Source organism: Lottia gigantea (genome assembly GCF_000327385.1).
Source record: "Lottia gigantea unplaced genomic scaffold LOTGIsca_49, whole genome shotgun sequence".
In the NCBI taxonomy this organism is placed as follows: Eukaryota; Metazoa; Mollusca; class Gastropoda; family Lottiidae; genus Lottia; species Lottia gigantea.
The window spans coordinates 580,011-599,368 of NW_008709687.1; the positions used below are offsets into that span (position 1 = coordinate 580,011).

Here is a 19,358-nt window from a genome sequence, read left to right on the forward strand (position 1 = left end):
TTGTCAATTCAATATCCCTTACAGAGAGTCCACATAGCTAATAATATTTGGTATTTACGTTTGCCAATTTCACAACCTTTTAGGTTCTCCACATATGAGTAATATTTACCAATACTTTTCAAAGAATCCAGTAAGAAATCTGCTAACAATGGCTAATGTTTATCATGAAATGTTGATGAAGATTTGGCAAATTGGAAGAAAAACAGCGACTATGATGAATGTTTAAAAAAAATTATGACTGATCCTCTTCAACAGGGGAATCTTGTAAAGACACAATCAATTTATCTACCAGTATCGATAATACTTTATCTATTGGATCCATGAAGCCACGCTGGACCCACTTAGGTATAGTGACCCTAGCGTGTGTGAACCCTAATTTCTGTAACACGTAGTCAACTCCAACAGGATCTATCTGTCTTGAAGCCCAGTGAAGTAATCTATATCGAAAAAATAAAATTAGAAATCATAAATTCGTTCGACAACATTTCTTACTGCTTCAACTTTAAGTCGCACCCAATCCTGAAGGGCACGCAAATTTTTAAGAGCTTTATATTCAGCGGAATTTTGCCATCAGTACAAAATAGCTGAGTCAGTCGAACATCACATCACATCAACATCACCTCCAATTGGTTAAAAAGTATCAATCGCCCAATAAAATACCCCGACGAGCGAATTTGCCAGTGAATGGAAATATCTTATAGACTGACCTGACTGTTGGTTCGAGTTGCCATGTTTTACATTTAAAATCTCTCCAATCTTGTTTCAACGCTGCCGTGGGATCTGCCGGAATCTTCTTTTTATCAAACTCTGGTGATTTTGGACTACGAGAAGTATGTCCGTAAGATGTCCGAGCCCCTGAAAGATGAAAATCACATAGAATATAAAGGTATGTATGTGCTAGTGGCAGGGAGCATGGCCCCCCCAGAAAAAAGGCTAACCCAGTTTTTTATTTAGAAATGGAGCTCCTTTCAAAAAAAGAAATCTGACGATCAAATAAGATCAAAATGTTTACCTTTATCTTTTTCTTTAATATAAGATGATACCAAATCATGGAGGAACAAGATGACTTCTGCGTCCATGGCAACATAAATATGGTCGTGGAATTCTGTTACGAATGTACATTCTACCATAGCTTGAGGATCTAAAATTAAACATTTAACATAAAAAATCTTTCTCAAAATTGTCTTGTGAGTAGACATACAACATCTTACCATTGAGCTTACAGACATATATTCTTATTGGTCAATGAGCTAATTCTAAACCAATTGAAAACTTCGAAATAAATGCCATAATTCTGGAACACACTATTCTGATTTTCAGTCAGACGTCAGTGATCCTCACCATTCCACTTAAACTAAGTGTTTTAAGATGTCAATATCACTGAGGCCCTTTTGCATCTTGAGCGATAGTGACATCTTTTTATGGTTAAGCATTTCTATTATTTACGAGAACCACAGACATCTGACAGAAATTGGAATGATGCAAATAGAAGCTGAAACTTACCGTCAAGTTGAGGTTCACCTTTACTTTGAAGATGTGAAGTTTTTAGATTTAAGGTCATTGAAGGCATAGCGAAGATAATTTCTGTCTCATGATTATAGACTTGTGATTTTCGTGATTTACGATGTTCTGTCGGACTATCAGTACCAGTACGATCTTTTATTATTGTGGGGAATGAGTCTAGATCTGAAAAAAAATATCAGTCCAGAAATTATACTAGTAAAAATTTATACCTAATATTACTTGTGGGATGACCAAGGTTTTAGCTTGTAATCATCAAAAATGTCCAGTTTTTTTGAACAGTGGGTACTATGCTCTGAGCCATAAAATATGCCCCTTCCCCACACACAATACAAGGGGCAGTCTATGTGATGATGGCCGTCTTGACTGACCCTTCAAGGCAAAGAGACCTCCAAATGCCCCTTTAAAGATTTAAGCCCCTCCCTTGTGCTTATAATAACCATACCTTTAACTTCATTGGAAGCGAAGGCGTAAGTAAACCATTCCTGCACACTGGTAAACTGTTGTGGTACATAATGACCACGTGACAGTTTACATATCGTGACCATATGTTGATCTACAGCGTTACTTCCACTGGCTGTTCCAGGATTCGGTGTTACTCCTCCGACTATAAAACTTAAATCTTGAACAATATGGGTACCTATAAAATAAATAACAAGAATCGATTCTAACTCCACTATTATAAGACCGGTAGGGTGTTCTCAGTATTCCTGAACACCCGATACCACTCTGAAGCTACCAACTTGATAATTTGAACCCTATGAGACAAATATCAGAAAATAGAGTATGTTCCCTATTCTGGAACACCTGAATCCACTCTGCTGCTGTCAATTTCAATCACGAATAGATACCAAATATAACAAATATAACAAATATAACAAATAACATGAATTGATTCTTAATCCACTATTATAAGTTACTAAGAAAGGCAAGGTATGCTCAGTATTTCGGAACACCCGCTGCCACTCTGCTGCTACCAATATGGAAACTGACACATTCAGTTACCAATAGAGATAGATGGTGTCCGCTAGCGCTATAGGTTTGAATCCAAATCAAGATCAGGAGCTTGATAGCACAACAAATTACCCCTTCTCCCCAGCCTGTGCTTTCGTAATTTCAGTTACACATGTATATCATATTTTCAACCAAATTCACCAAGAACAGTCAGTTCACATTCCCTTATCACTACTGACCACAAAAAAATACTTTCAACTTAAAATTGTAAAAAAATGGCTTACATTCATCTTCTGTTTTCTGAGCCTCCGTGGAAAACCCAATACATGGCTGCTTAATATTAAAAATAGCCCACGATTTGGAACGGAAATTTATTCCGTGGAATGATGCTAAACATAAGTTCTCTCCCTTTAAAGATACAGATCCACCGAGCACCATGCCCTGTTCAGGAAGTATCTGGGGTAACATGGAAAATCGGCACCCCACTAGATGTTGCAGCGCGCTCTGCCAATGGCGATGATGTCGCAGTTCTGATAATACTGAAAAGACAATCAAAAATTGTTCTACTTCGGCTGCAACTATTCACTGATGACCTTTTTCTATTTATGTCTTTCTATCTTGAAAAAAGACAAGTTGTCATTTTAAACTTTGATAATTCTGGACACACAAGGATTTGAAGGCTCAAATTTCAACGGTAAGCTGTAAACATTATTACTGATTGGCTCAGCTAAGGTAAGATACGATTGGCCCAATAAATATTTCAAAATATACCCTGTTTATTGGAGCATACGACAACTTTAAAACAAAACCCACCGTCGTCTGCTAGTTTACTTTGTCGGTGTGTAGGTTTACTCGATAACGGCCCAAATGCTGACAACACTCTTTTACTGCTCGTCAGCTGCTGGGTGAAGAACTCTTCTAATTTGGAAACCAGTTTTATCAAATCAGGAGTCGTGGAACGAGAAATCATGAGGTGAAATTGGTCCCACTGGAGATCACCGTTTACAAACAAATATGCTGATCTGAAATATACAGCAGGGCAGTTTGGTTTGGTTGTATTTATTAGTCATGTTTGACTAGAACTCTAGGCTTTTGGTTTGATTGGTTGTCTGACTAGAGCTCTAGGAAGTTGGTTTGGTTGTATTTACCAGTCATGTCTCACTAGAGCTCTAGGCAGTTGGTTTGGCTGTATTTACCAGTCATGCCTCACTAGAGCTCTAGGCAGTTGGTTTGGCTGTATTTACCAGTCATGTCTGAGTAGAGCTCTAGACTGTTGGTTTGATTGGTTGTCTGACTAGAGCTCTAGGCTATTTGTTTGGCTGTATTTACAATTCATGTCTGACTAAAGTTCTAGACTGTTGATTTGATTGTATATAATGGAATAATAAATATCTAATAAAAACATCCCACATTTCAGACAAAGTCGTTATATCATTAATCTTTACTTTGCGACCTAGGCCAGTGCTTTTATGAAACTATGAGACCATCTAATAACAATTCTGTATAATCATCTTACGTACCTATTGGTTGCTACTGGTGTATCAGTTTCTCTGTAGAGTTCTACATGCCATTCATCATGTAGTAAGATGTCTAACATATTTAAACGTGTCATTAATACACTACTTCCCATATAATCTACACGACCTTCTAATATATCTATATTTAAACCAGCACGATGATCAGGATCATATCCTAAATCAGGGTCTTCTTTAACTTGGACTGAAACATACAATAGGGTTACAGTTTTCACAAGTTGAACAAAAAATTAATTGAGACCAATTCACAAACTCTAAACTTATTCAAGTGCATTAAATCTCAGGCCTTATACTCAAAAAATCAACCAGATTTTAAGAAATACAGTAATCTGATTGGATAATAAAATAGAATTCAAAATCGATTTTAGTGTTTGACCAATCAGATGACTAGAATACTAAAATCATCCTAAGTTAAGTTTTTGAGAAGATGGACCCTTGTGAACCATGAAAAAAATATCTTTTCTTGTTATTCCAGTTGACCCAACTGTAAATGGGTTTGGATAAGCCAGGAAAGATCACTGCCTGGATGTTTGAACAAGTACCAGCTGGTAGAAAGGAACCTTGATATCTTCAGTGGTTATCTGAACAAAAAATGGCCGTTTCTGTTTTCTCTTTTATACCTGTTTTATATGTTTTAAATCAGACAGCAGACCTGGAAGTACATCTTGGCTCGACTAAACCTTCTTCCATCTTTGAAAGGATGCATAAATCTAAAAATAAACTTACACAATCCCTGTATACCCTGAACATCTATAGCCCCTCCTATAACACCACCTCGAGATTCAAACGAAGAACTTCCTAATCCTGCTGTTATCTTTAAATTCTTATGTCCACTGCTATCTATTGACAGTCTCCCGTGACTTTTTACATCCTTGGTGATCCACCTGTATTGACAAAGAAAATCTTCAAGGTTAAAATGGCTAATATGGAATCTCAGGGAAAAACTTGCAATACAAAGTGAGAGGGGGGGGGGCGCGAAATATCTGAGATTGCTCTAATTTCTAACCTAGTTATGTGATTTTTGCCTGAAAAACTTCCTTTCGGGGCTGCCGGGGGACCGGCTGTCTCCTTTGCCCCCCCTTTGCATCCGCCACTGAGACACAGTCCCTCTTCTATTTGCCTCTTCTATTTCTAGTGTATCGATAATCCTGCACCCTGCATAACAACGAACACCAAATACTAGACTCAGCCTACTATTTCAATCGAAGGAGAACTTACATCGTGTTTCCCATGACATTACTCATGTTCACATCTAAATCCAACCGTGATAAATTCACGGCAAATAAAACCAGGGTCTCCCACGAACTTGTCACGCTGGTCTGTCCCGACACGTGGCGTTGTCGAGATGACAGGTCTGGAGAAAAATAACCTTTTGATCTAGTCTTGGTAGATGAACGACTGGTTGATGGTGATTGATATGATGTTTCTGATGTTACTTCTGATGGTTGACGTTGGTACTGATTCACTCCGACTAAAAATAAAATAAATCATTTAGGGGATATAGTTACCTAAAATATTCACTGATTGAGATCAAAAGTTTAACCTCAGCTATACATATCACGTAAAATAATATTATAAGCCATCCGTGTCACTTTTCAGATTCAAAATTGGTTCAAATTAGAATCGTACGTCAGAATTTAAGTCTGAAAAGTGATTTTATGATTATTGAAGTCTTGAAATCTTCTAAAACTTCTCGATTTTAGGTCCTAAGTAGTTATTTTTCCATTAAATTCAAGGGAAAAATAGATTTCGAAATATTTAACAATATTTCGTTATTAAAAGATAACTAATCAACAAAATTTAGAACTGAAAACTTGACAAATATTGGTGCACAATAAAAAAAATACACAATATAACTTCATGCAACAAAACACAATAAACATCAAACTTAAAGGCTTAGCAGGCATTGGCTTAAGAGCTATAAAAGAGAAAACTTGAAAGCATTTTTCTCCAAGTTTTGTAACTGATTCTCATTTTATTTGGCAGGACTGTTTGGTAAAAACTGTGCACTATACACACAAATATACAGTTTATAACATTATTAGAAATATTATCAAGTAGTGCTGGCACAATATATCTGTGAATCGATGTATCACAGTAAGACATGTCACGATACGCATATTGTATCGCGATGTCGTGTATCGATATTTGGCGATACCTTGTATTCCATAAAAAGAGGGGATTCTCTAATAAGTTTTTTTTTCATATAACAAGTTTTTTCACTGAAATTGTTAGAAACTATTTATAAGACAGTGGACGCTAACCACTTCTATCAACTATATTACCAAATATCACAGTAATATAATATATCTAGAAACTTTGATGATAAAATGTTAATTTTTATCCCATATCACGATGGATTGTATCGAGATCCTTTATTGTGATACATATCATATAGTGACATGATTGACTATACCCAGCACTGCTAAAAAGAAGTATATCTTGTTACATTATTTTCCAGTCTCCAACATGAAGAAAGAGTCAAACCTTTCTTTTTGTCTTTATCGAGTTCTTTCTGAAAATCTGGCGTCAAATGAACTTTGACCTTGTCTCCAGACGAGGAAACGCGTCGATGTTGCTGATAGTTCGTTTGTTCGTCTGTATAAAATAATGCTGGATCAGAAATAGACGTTTGTGATAAAAACGGGAGTCTAGTTGTCTCCCTTTCTGCTAGCCAGAAGTCTGGATCGTCAGGGTCTACAAAATATTCAAACACGAAACACAAATACAAACTGATAATCAACATACATGCAGCAGATATCTTGAGATATCCAAATTCAAAATCAAAGAAAAAATAAAGAAAATTCAAAATTTGGCAAAAAATGGAAATTGGCAAAGCTCTGTTTATATTGCTTAAAGCATTACTTCATTCAGAACAGGTTATTTATAGTTACAAATCTACTTGAAATACGAAATGAAATGAATGTCCTACTTTTCTGCTCTATTTCTGCTCATGAAACACCATGCAATGCGCAATGAGGGTAAATATCATAAGCTTACTCTTTTTAATTTTGAGGGATCTTTAATGTGTACAGCCATAAGCACACTGGGCCTCGGTTTAGTGTGATTTTGATACATCTGCCCCTTTGACCTGCATCACTGACAGGGGGAGATGAAGTTAGGACATTTAAATCAACATGGATTCTATGTCTTTAGGAACAAAAAAATCAAAGCTAAAGCTACTCAGCTTGTGAGGATTTTAAGAACTATCAAAATCAAATATTGAACAACCATGCAATATCAAAACACAATACAAAACTTTCATAAAATAAAAAAAAATAAAAATACCATCTCCTGGTGTTTGTCCAAAACTATCATCTCCCAGAAATAATCGACGAGCCAGATTACGTCGATACCAAGCTTTTGGAAGTGACAGGATTTCCGATAATCGTCTCATGTCGTATTTAAACGAGGCAGCTCCGATATCACATACAGCTGAAAGATTAACATTTAAAATCAATATGATAAATCATAAACAAATAATTTATGATCAAAGTTTCCAATAGAGGTGAATTAATGATAGGACAGCTAAACAAGCTTACACTCTCCAACTCCAACTGTCAAGTGATCTAAAAACTTCCAGAGAACTAGAGAGGGTGACCTATAAACAAGGCTTTGACCTGGAATCATGACCTTTAAAATATATAACCTTGACCTGGAATTATGATCATTAAATTAAGCCTACGAATTGAGCCTTGAACTGGAAGGTCATAACCTATGAACTCAACCTTGACATGAAAGGTATTGACTTCTAGGATCAGCCTTAACCTTGTAGATGACTTATAAACTTCACCTTGACCTAGAAAGTCATGAACTATGCATTAGACCTTGACCTTAAAGGTTATGAACTATGAACTTACCTGAGAATCGAACCATGTTACATTTCTGTTGGGGATCAGGTGTTTTTGATGTGACTGTGATATTATCTCCTGATCTATAATCCATCTTTCTACTGCGTGAAATATTGACTTTAATAAACTCTACGTTCAGACTGAGGGAGTCTTTTCTCTGTAGTTCCAACAAACTGCTACTTCCACTGGTCTCCTGTATAGATCCTGAAAATATCACAGAGGCTTCATAAAACAAGAATTGTGACTGAATCCTTGGCCTGATGCTCAACACTATATACTGTATAATTGCGAATATAATACACACCCCTTGCCCTCTAGTATATCTTATGAGTTTTTTGAAATTATGAAATAATATTCATTAATGTCTGAAAATTCTATTGAACATTTTTAGCTATGTGGACTCTCTGAAATGCAGTAAATACCAATAACGTTATTAGCTAATCTTGTAACTGCTTAGTTGACAAACCAATTTGCAGATTAATACCAAGTTTTATGGAAGATGATTTTCAACAGATATCCAAAGGTATTTCAAAAAACCAGCTTCATACCTAAACCTCTAGGAGTATAACTAGGAGAGGTAGTAGCAGTCTGCCCAGTTCGGCGCTGACCACCGATTCCATAGGGATGAAAGATGTACAGTGAAAAGTTTGAGAGGACCCCAGTAACACTGAGACCCCCAGACTGGGTACTCAAACTGTTGTCTGACAGGGTGCTACCCAGACGGTTTCGATGTCCACCGATATTTCCACTGTTTATTCCTTTCTCTGACGGTCTCTTTGGTACTGAAATAAGAACAGGAAATAGGTTATACACGATATTAGACGTGAAATATAATAAGATTGACACGTTACTTGTCTGCTATTAAATGGACAATTGTAGACTGGCATTGCCACGCAGTGTACAATAAGGGAAATTTTGCCCAGGAGAGCAGCAAATTCCTTTGCTCTTTCCAATAACTAACTGTTAAAGCAATGTTTCCAGTCTGTTGCGCACAAGGCCTCCCTAAACTGTCCAATGCAAAAAAATGGATGGATACTTCTCCCATGTCAGCTCGTCTGCACCACAGACAGAGGGAAGCCATGTAACAGTTGGGTGATAACTAAAACGAATCCTTACCTTTAGCTCTGGAAGGAGGAGTTCCCTCCCCTAACTGAGCCTCGACATCTGATTTCTTGGTTGAGAAAACCAGTTCTAATGAAGGTACATTGAGAACACATTCTACTCGTCGAGATTGGAATACAATTAAATCTGATCATAGAGCGTTCAACATGAATAAACACTACCACATCTACCGGGAACGATGCCAGACCAACAGGAGATGTCAGGGAACCATGGGAAGCATCCAGTTCCATATTCAATACTCCACCCATAGCATCAACTGTAACAACAAAAAGGAAATAATTACTAAATACCATTTCAGTTTCCTCAGTTTCCGATCATTCTACTAAATTTCCATCTGGTCCTTACTCCAACCTCTTGAGTTTCCTATCTACAAGCCAGTTCTTAAGAACTTAGGTTCTCGAGGATCCGGTCTACCACCTGGTTCTTAGCAATGATTTTACAAAATAATATTTTAAAGGATCATGACTGTTTACCAGCTGATCATTGGTTAAACCTCTTGCAATGATTTTACAAGTCTGAGGTTCCTGTCTACCAGCTAATTGGACAAAAGTATCGATAATGATTTGTTCTTTGAAATTACCTTTTTTATGAGGGGTAGGACCTGCTATAGGAATTGGTTCTAGAGCTTGTTCCAGGAAATCTAATAAACATGGACTAATGATCATCTCCTGAAAAAAAACATGCAGCATCAAGGTGTGCTCATGATATCTCAAATATCCGGATACAATTCACTAACAAAGTTCATTTTACATAACAGTTTTCTCCTTGTGATTTGAATTTTGACTTACGAATTGCGATTTGGATAAGTTCATCTCAATCTTCTCCTTATGATTGGTACTTTGACTTGTTTAGATTGTTTGAACAGGCTATAGTTAGTTTGCTTCACAAATGAAAGAACAGACGGATCATACCTCTGGTAATGTGTTCAGTGACAACCAAGCATACAAGTTGGCCCGTTTAATATTCCCTCGTTTAGATTGAGAGACCTGATAGCTACTCTCGCTTGAGGGTTCCACTATGACTGGTATCTCTGGTAGCGTAGAGCTGGACGTGGCATGGTAGTAGTTCTGGGGTGGCGTATCGTAGACTGAAGTAAATGTCTCCGAGGCCATGGGTCGTGAAATATCGTTAGTGCTGCCACCCATACCGGCCCCTGACATCATAGTTGATGTTTTTGTTTTAGAATTATAGTGAACCTGAAAGACAGGAGTAATATAAAATGGAGTTTTATATTCTTACTAACGTGTGAAGAAAGAAACAACTATTTTTTTTTAAAAGAAAACACTTAGGTTCACCAGGATGCCGTAATTTTACAAGAACAACAATTAAACTCACAAGCTAGTCACCTCTTGAAAATGATTTTAATGGATGGCATTGATTTTACAAGAAGAACAATGTTTTTAGGGATCTTGGCTCTTGGCAATGATTTAATATTGATAATAACTTGGGTATATGAGTGCTACATGCTAGACTATGGTTAAACCATAGTTGATCTAATAACTTAACAAGTCTAAGAAGTTCACTAGGATCATATCACCAGCTGATATTTGGACAAACCTCTTGTCCATGATTTTAAAATAATTACAACTTAAATTCTTGAATATCATATCTACCAGCTGGTCTTTGGCCATACCTCTTGGCACTATGTTTAAGATTCAACGCCTTAACTGACTAAAATGTTTTTTAAGGGTATAGTATTTTTACCTTCACATCAACACTGGGTAGAAAGAAGACCGTCTGCTCGCCCTGGGTTTGTGACGTCTGCTGTTGTGTTTTTTTCCCGCTACCAGTAACCGAGGTGACAGAATCCTGCTGTTTCATTTTGCGTCTGACAACAGGTGATCCACTGTCACTGAGACCACCGCTTTTCTCTCTTTTTAATTGTCTGAAATCAAATCAGATCCATTAATTCATTAATTCTTCGAATAAAAATGTGTTTCCCTTTTCCTTCCTTCACAAGAATATCATCACCCTTCTTGTAACAGTTTTTTTTTTTTTAGATATGAACACACACGCATATGAGAAGTTAATGCAAACTCTCTTCCCCCCACATCCCCCCCCCCCCCTTCAAAGATATTTGGTTAAAGTGAACCTCGATTCCATCCATCCAGGGGATGTGTTTCAAGTGACGAGGATACCTGCTATGGATAAGGATAATGCTAATAACAATAATTATTGGAACCTACTTTTTGACTTCTTCTTCCTTGGCCTCTTTCGGATAGAGAACACATTTCCCACTGTCAATAAACACTTTAATATCCAGTTCGAAATCAATACTTGGCTCTGTGGCTGTTTTAATCTGGCCACTCTGTACTGATTGTGCACTTTCTATTGTTGTACTCCTCTGGCGACTGAAGAAACAACAAATAGGCTTATTATTTTAGTCTAGGAGGCACCTTCCCCTGGGCCTTCTTAACCTTAGATGAACAACTGATAAATTTCAGATGAAAAATGTTAAAAAACTGAACTATAAGGTTACAGCAGTTCAGAGCAAATTTAAAAAAGCACACGCGCGGACCTGGGTGTCGGCAAAAAAAAGTCGGTGTGAAATTACTAAACCTACTTTTCTTTAGTTTTAATGGTGGTTTCTGGTTTACTGTCCTCTGAGTCGAAGGAAGCGGTAGAAGATGAGAGATCTGACTGAGACCCTATGATGTCCTGTAGAGATATAGACTGAGGTACCAGATCCTCGCTATCTTCATCAAACATATCACAATCAAAACTCATCGAGCGACTCTCTCCAGTACTGTAATATACAGAATCACAAGGTTCATGATGGACCAGGAATCTAGATTTTACCCTTCCCCCCTGAGAGCAATGTGATTGGTTGGATATTCTAATGAGTTAGAACATGTGTTCCATGATAATTTCTTCAGATCATGAATGATGAGTGTTGTAACCAACTTTAATGTCCACTTCAACAAATTGTTGGGTAATGAAGATGGACAACAAGAAGATAGAATTGAGAGGTAATTGACCTCTGTCTGTACAACACAGGGTTTCATTTTATTGTCACATGTGAAAGACTAGACTATTTTCCATGTCAGCTCCACAAAGCATCTAGATTTGAACCTTATAACATTTCGATGATATGTAAACAATAAACAATAACTTACCTAGAAGAAGGTAGACTGGATCCAAACTGTACATGGCCACTAAGACTAGTGTATGAAGGAACACCCACAGAGGCTGGTCGACCACGACTACGATAATCTAATGTTTTAGAATGGGATTGACAGGTCATATCACTGGAAAACAGAGAATTAGGGTATATAATCGAATTGCGTCAATCGAAAGCTGAGGAAAAGAAATTAGTCAAATTGTGTTTAAGGTCCTTCTGTTATAGGGCTAATGGTTATTATAGGACAGCCACAGTCACATAAGCCTACTCTTTTCCAATTTCCAACCGTCGCAGGATCTGCACAGACTTTAGCCCTTAGGGTCTCAGATTATTGTCCTATCCGAACGACTAAATGCTTTTATCATATCAACAACTCTGACCTGCATCAATGACGGGGAGAAACTGAGTTGAAAAAACAGAAGGTATTATCTCGACTTATGCCTTAATTGAACATTGGACCATCAGGTTACTGAGCAAGCGTCTAACTAACTGATCCAACGAGGCTTCTGAATTATTAAGATAGAGGAAAGTAATTGTTGATGTGAATATTTATACAACTACATTCCGTTAAATAACAACCTTACCTGTCTACCCTCCTAGCGTGATGACCTCCGTATGACCTTGACCTCATATGGGAACCAATTCCAAGTTTATCTTTGATAGCTGATGCCTGTAAAAAACCACAAATTATTTCTCTTGTTGAACTTCCTGTTGATTTCACGAATCCCAAAAGAGCAGAAGTCACCAATCAAGTGCCACCTTATGATTAACAGAGATTGAGTTGTTAAGTTACGTTAAAACTGTAATTATTTGTAAAATATTTATTATTAGTATTATTACCTACCCTTTCACTCTGTTTTTTAATCTTATTGAACACATCTCGCCTAAAATCTCGGAACACCAAAGCTTGTAACTCCTCTAATTTTCTCTTCTCAGCTTCAATGGTTGATTGACTAGCCCCTAATTCCCTGGATTCAGAGAAAAAAAAATTTGGTGTTTCAAAGTTTATTGAATGCAGGACAAGGACTAAATTTCAGCCATTTTTGAATGGTCATCAGAAGGTTTCTAAATTTTTCATATGTATATCTGAGATAGAAATTTTCACCATTCAATTTTTAACAAGCAACTATACTCAAATTAACCTTTCCCAAAAGTTGTTAAAAATGTCTAAGAACCTTTGCGATAGTGACATCATTAAGTTTCAGGAATTTTAAAAGACAAACAGACGTCTGACTTAAAATTCCACACAATCCTGAACATACCTTAAATCTTGTACAATTTTAGCCTGTTCGTTCATTTCTCGTTCAATCTGCCGGACTCGTTCTTTTGGGTCCATATCAGGTGTAAAAATAATATCTGGTAAAATATCAGCTACAAGACTTGATTTACGGAAACTTAAGGGCGTCTGAAAATATAATCATTCATAAATTCAACTCATACATCAATGTATTGCCATATATGGATTCACAAGTTTTGTTTTGCAGCTTGGATCTTGGTTTTTTTTTCACCTACCTCAGAATCTGTTTCCTCATCAGATTCATTATTAACATCACCATCATCTTCACCTTCATCATTATCATCATCATCAACCATAGTATACTCATCTTCTGTTGTTTCTCCTGCTAGAGCTGTCAGAGTATGACCCAGAGCTGACAAACGCTTCCCGATATTCGTATCAAAATGGACGTCTAAACCCTGCATCTCCCATTGAACATTCAATACCCACTTAGCATTACCTTTAGGGTCTGTAAATAAAATGAAATGGAGTTTAAAACCTACTTTATTTCATCCAGAAATTATGAAGATGAGCTACCCCATGCAGTTTGCTATGAGGCAAATTTTGAACATAGAGTCACATTGGCCTATTGCTTTTTGATGAAGTCAAAGCACTGTTTATCAAAATATCATATCTGAAAAGGAGATACTGAGTTTCAAACCCAGTTACATAGTGGAATAAGGTGTTCTAGAAGTAATTATCTTCTCAAAGCTAAAATTCAATAGTCAAAGTCTTAAGACGGCACTCAAAATCTTAAAGCTAAAAGTCAACCCATCTCTTCAATACACTGACGTAATCTATGAAATTTAGTGTCCATGAAAAATAAATGATTTCAGTGTAGTTCACCTGAAGGTATTTTCGTAGCTGTTCTAGAGCAGACTTCATATGTTCCTTCTGGCACCACCATTATATTCATATTGGGTTCTTCTTTACTGTTAGGTTTCCAATCATCCCATGACGTCTCAAAATCATCTGCAAATCTCAGACAAAATCCTGGAATATATCAAAATGTAGGAATTCTGAAGAATCGAGACTTAGATAATGGGGGGTGAAAGTCGACACCAGGCCCACTCTCAGAAGCATTGGCTGCAAATCTCAAACAGAATCCTGGAATATATCAAAATGTAGGAATTCTGAAGAATCGAGACTTAGATAATGAAGGGTGAAAGTCGACACCAGGCCTACTCTCAGAAGCATTGGCTGCAAACCTCAAACAGAATCCTGGAATATATCAAAATGTAGGAATTCTGAATAATCGAGACTTAGATAATGAAGGGTGAAAGTCGACACCAGGCCCACTCTCAGAAGCATTGGCTGCAAACCTCAAACAGAATTCTGGAATATATCAAGATGTAGGAATTCTGAATAATCGAGACTTAGATAATGGGGGGTGAAAGTCGACACCAGGCCCACTCTCAGAAGCATTGGCTGTAAATCTCAAACAGAATTCTGGAATATATCAAGATGTAGGAATTCTGAAGAATCGTTAATGACAAATAGACTTATTAATGGGGGGTGAAAATCGACACCAGGCCCACTCCCGGAAGCACTGGCTGCAAAACAGAATTCTGGAATTTTTACAGGACACCCCTGGAACTGCAATTCTGTGGTCCAAATGCAGCCCAATAATGTGCAAAATAGTCAAGTATCAAGTCTTACCTTTAAACTTGCCTTTACTAACTAAAGATCCTGATGAACAGGCTGAAATCTGACTAGATTCTACTGTTAACACCAGGGCGGCGCCAGGTTCAGACTCTCCCAGTTTGGACATTTTCTAAAAAGAAACCAAATCACTCTCATATCCAACACTAACACTAAGCTAAGATTTTCTTAAATGCATTTAAGAGAATAGATTTGTCCCCATGGACTGAATGTAAGACAGGACTATGTCACGTTGGTGTAATGGATCTAATTCTGACAATAAATAATTTATGTTTGTCCCCATGGACTGAATGTTGGACAAGACCATGTCACTTCTAATTAATAGAACTAAATTTTAAATTATATGAATACTTACTGGAAAAGAGTTAGATTCTAAGGGAACACAGATTCCCATATCAGTGACAGTAAGTTGGAGAAAGAGGGTACTCAATGCCGGGGTAGTGGCTGGTGAAAACTGAGGTAATCTGTCAAATACTTGACGTGTTGCTGTTATTACCTGGAAATTAATTAACATAATCAAAATTTAATTAACAATATATAATGATTCAATAATTATATTTTCAATGGCACATTATAAGTACAAGATGTAGGTAAAAAAAAGCCGATATGGAGAGATACTTCTAGATTATATATTAATGATTATATTTTTTGAAAATTCGATGAGTCTTGTTTTTTTTCTAAAATACCAAAAACCTAACCTACCTCATTATTTAGGGCCATCCTCTGTTCTGTCCAATATTCATAGGCATTCTTATAATTCAGCCAGACAAGTACAGCTGAGGGTGAAAAAAGAAAACAGAAACAGAAATTATATTTTAAAGGTGGGGTCTTACCTTTATCAAAAGTCTGTGATTCTGAAGAGGATAGGGGCTGGGATGAAGGGGGAAAGGTGGGGTCTTACCTTTATCAAAAGCCAGTGATTCTAAGAGGATAGGGGCTGGGATGAAGGGGGAAAGGTGGGGTCTTACCTTTATCAAAAGTCAGTGATTCTGAAGAGGATAGGGGCTGGGATGAAGGGGGAAAGGTGGGGTCTTACCTTTATCAAAAGTCAGTGATTCTGAAGAGGATAGGGGCTGGGATGAAAGGGGAAAAGGTGGGGTCTTACCTTTATCAAAAGCCAGTGATTCTAAGGGGATAGGGGCTGGGATGAAGGGGGGAAAGGTGAGGTCTTACCTTTATCAAAAGCCAGTGATTCTGAAAAGGATAGGGGCTGGGATGAAGGGGGGAAGGTAGAGTCTTACCTTTATCAAAAGCGAGTGGTTGAGCTAGAACTATGGGTCGAGTAACGCTGATTAACAAAGCCTCTTGATCAGTGGCTACCTCTGGTATCATCTCATCCTACATAATATAAACATACTTTATATAAATCCTAACATTGTATCTTTAACACCCTCGAACCTTACATATTTCTACCATGTTTCATTTTAGCGGGTAAATCATTAGTGACTGAGGTAATAAAGATTCATGATGTCACATGAGTTTCAGAGACCAATCAAATTCATACACACAGCCATTGTTACTTTTTGTTGTGTAAATTTGAGCACACACAAAACTTACGCATAATGTATGAGTACAGGAAACCCCAGCTTTCTTAAAAAACCGAGACATTTTGATTTGGTTAAAAGTCTAAAATTTTCTATCTTACCTGCAGAGCGTTTCTAACTCCTATTTTAGTTTTAAAGAAAGCCATTGTCTGGAATTCTGGTTCTGCTTCTTCAAAAACAGGATTCTACAAAATCATACAAAAGACATGTGAAAAAAAAACATATTACAATAAAGTTTTGTGACATCACTTGGTACCAGCTGCTTCACCAACGCTTGTGTAGAGTAACTCATATATATTTTCTTTTCAATAACAAGAGCATATCTTATGTTTCAGATATAAAATCCTCATCAGGACAGTTAAGTTGAATAACTTATGATGTAAACTAACCTTTAATAACTGTCCAAGTGAAACGTTTAAATCGATCTGGGCTCGAATAAACACTTTCTGATTGTCTTCATAATCTAGAAACAAAAAATAATAAGTGAAACACATGTTTAAAAGATAATTCATCTATGATGATAATCAAAAATATCATTTAATCAGTAAAAGACAATGGAACAATTTAGTGACCTTGACGATTTTGTAGACCCTATACGACCTCTCCGCCCAACCCGCCACTGGGCATATGTTTCTCAACTAGAGGTTACAGAACAATAAACTTACGGATATCAGGATTGAGTTCTCTGGATGCCATCTGAACTCTGTTGGACATCTCTAACTCAATTTCACCAGTTTCTAACCTAACAGCGTTGGAAGTTGGTGTCGTAGCTGTTACCTGGATACCCTGAAATAACGCGGTAAAAAAATTGTCAAATTTGAAGATATCTGACTCTTCTGTGTTCATCAAACCATAACACAATTCAGTCCAATATCACATTGAAAATAGCCTGTATATCAGAAACGTGGCTTCCATAAAGCAACCCTTATGACAGAAAGCTGCAGCTCAATACGTTTCACCAGTTTGATTTGGAAGACAATTATTCCTGCATAAAACTTTGAAGGACATTAAACTCATTATATTTTATTATTTCGTAAGAGTTTATATCAAAGTATCGTGACTAACCTTAAATCTAAAGGAGAATGAGTAGAGTAGAGATTTTCTGGTTGGTGTGGTAGTAGTAGACTGGTCGTCAGCCCATAGATGTACTGGTTGATCAGACCCAGAGACCTTCTGTAATACTTCATTCACTTCCTGTAATCATTCAATAAAACATGGGTGAATCACCAGATACATTTACTGTATAATTGTGAATATAATGCACACCATTGTGGACTCTCTTAAAAGAGATACAGTGGGGACAAATAATACCAAATACATTATCAGCCATGTCGACTCTCTGAAAGGGATGTCAAGTTGACAAACCTTAATACAAAATAAACATAATTAGCTATGTAGACTCTCTGAAAGGAATGTCAAGTTGACAAACCTAAATACCAAATAAACATTATTAGCTATGTGAACTCTCTGAAAGGTATGCTGAGTTGACAAACTAAAAACCCACTTGAACATTATGAGCCAAATAGATCTCTGAAAGAATGCTAAGGTGAGATCCAAATCAAATAGTGGCACCAGATGTTCAACACGGGCACAAAATGACGTGGCACGAGAATTCAAGATGACAACACAATGACCCACCTTCATAAAGACTTTCTGTACAAACACAAGATGATTGAGTAGATCTGTAGTCAGACTGTGTTCCAACATTCCCACTTCTGCTACAGCATTTAAATAACTTCCTTCCTTTAACATCAGTCCTTCTGTCAGTGTGTCTGATACAGGTCCACCTGATTTATACGTCCGATAGTCCGCATAGACATGTATAGGGGGCATCTCAATACTAGCAGACGACGGTATTGAAGTTTCTGTCGTCTGAACCTGAAATACAAGAATTATGTTTTGAAAAAATAGGATCACGGGTAATTGAAAACATCTCAACAAAAACTACAAAATTGGAGATTACTTTTGCCTAAACTCAAGTAAAGTGAAAAATATTGAAGATGAAATCATGCAATTTCTGATCAATATCCATAAGCATTTATCAAAATCAGGTCAAGATGTAGCCTCTATTGCCTTCACAAGCTATATTGGATTGATGGAAAAAATAGATTGGCGTGCAATAACAAGCACAACAAACCTTGGATTTAAAACTAAGAGTATGTTTAGGTAAAACAACAGTAAATCTTGCTTTCTTCCCTGTCATACCAGCTACAGTTATACATCCTGTCTATAAATATATATATAAAAATAAACATTATGTGGACTCTCTGAAAGGATTGTATAGTTGACGAACCCAGATACGAAATATTATTAGTTATCTGAACTCTCTGTAACTGTAATGGATGCATATTAAAAGTTTTCATAATTCAAGCTTCAAAAAGTGGTCTGATTTGCGTCAGATATATAGGCATTTGATTGGCTATCACAAGGGAGATAAATCATGTATTTAAAGTCTGCCGACAGGTGTCATATGTCATAAACCAGAAAAAGCCAATAACTTGACATTGTGAATATGCATTGTGCCTTAAACAACAGTTCATTAAGAGTTGCCCTTACCTTATGTTGAGCTTTAAGAGAAGGTAGAATGGAGGCTCCAATCGTAACACCCTGTAATACAGCCTTAAAATGTATATGCAATGTCACTGGTTTCACATCCTCCGCCTTTTTATTTTTATTGATTTTTTCACTGTCTCGTCTTTTCTCAGCTTCAAGTTTCTCACCACTGATCTGCTCCATGATGTCATGTACTTTACTGAAATATCATAAGAGAGT

General features: G+C 36.9%; 1 protein-coding gene across 1 annotated transcript in view; it reads right to left on the reverse strand.

Moving 5' to 3' along the window:
• Nucleotides 1-232: 232 nt before the first annotated feature.
• LOTGIDRAFT_234295 (hypothetical protein) overlaps nt 233-19,358 on the reverse strand; it is a gene marked incomplete at both ends in the record, with an annotated part of 36,671 nt that continues 17,545 nt past the window's right edge. Inside the window, 39 exons of the mRNA XM_009061562.1 lie at nt 233-437; nt 708-855; nt 1,013-1,141; nt 1,504-1,686; nt 1,967-2,161; nt 2,760-3,014; nt 3,289-3,497; nt 3,996-4,194; nt 4,737-4,894; nt 5,229-5,481; nt 6,498-6,707; nt 7,299-7,445; nt 7,871-8,065; nt 8,410-8,643; nt 8,978-9,032; nt 9,154-9,239; nt 9,564-9,651; nt 9,895-10,179; nt 10,688-10,868; nt 11,170-11,334; nt 11,547-11,729; nt 12,100-12,231; nt 12,689-12,774; nt 12,949-13,072; nt 13,367-13,509; nt 13,617-13,849; nt 14,227-14,373; nt 15,040-15,154; nt 15,398-15,538; nt 15,745-15,818; nt 16,216-16,236; nt 16,284-16,380; nt 16,688-16,771; nt 16,976-17,049; nt 17,252-17,372; nt 17,652-17,780; nt 18,225-18,464; nt 18,724-18,813; nt 19,143-19,338. Of these exons, the coding sequence (XP_009059810.1) occupies nt 233-437; nt 708-855; nt 1,013-1,141; nt 1,504-1,686; nt 1,967-2,161; nt 2,760-3,014; nt 3,289-3,497; nt 3,996-4,194; nt 4,737-4,894; nt 5,229-5,481; nt 6,498-6,707; nt 7,299-7,445; nt 7,871-8,065; nt 8,410-8,643; nt 8,978-9,032; nt 9,154-9,239; nt 9,564-9,651; nt 9,895-10,179; nt 10,688-10,868; nt 11,170-11,334; nt 11,547-11,729; nt 12,100-12,231; nt 12,689-12,774; nt 12,949-13,072; nt 13,367-13,509; nt 13,617-13,849; nt 14,227-14,373; nt 15,040-15,154; nt 15,398-15,538; nt 15,745-15,818; nt 16,216-16,236; nt 16,284-16,380; nt 16,688-16,771; nt 16,976-17,049; nt 17,252-17,372; nt 17,652-17,780; nt 18,225-18,464; nt 18,724-18,813; nt 19,143-19,338 (6,010 nt within the window). The remainder of the gene's footprint in view (nt 438-707; nt 856-1,012; nt 1,142-1,503; nt 1,687-1,966; nt 2,162-2,759; nt 3,015-3,288; nt 3,498-3,995; nt 4,195-4,736; nt 4,895-5,228; nt 5,482-6,497; nt 6,708-7,298; nt 7,446-7,870; nt 8,066-8,409; nt 8,644-8,977; nt 9,033-9,153; nt 9,240-9,563; nt 9,652-9,894; nt 10,180-10,687; nt 10,869-11,169; nt 11,335-11,546; nt 11,730-12,099; nt 12,232-12,688; nt 12,775-12,948; nt 13,073-13,366; nt 13,510-13,616; nt 13,850-14,226; nt 14,374-15,039; nt 15,155-15,397; nt 15,539-15,744; nt 15,819-16,215; nt 16,237-16,283; nt 16,381-16,687; nt 16,772-16,975; nt 17,050-17,251; nt 17,373-17,651; nt 17,781-18,224; nt 18,465-18,723; nt 18,814-19,142; nt 19,339-19,358) is intronic.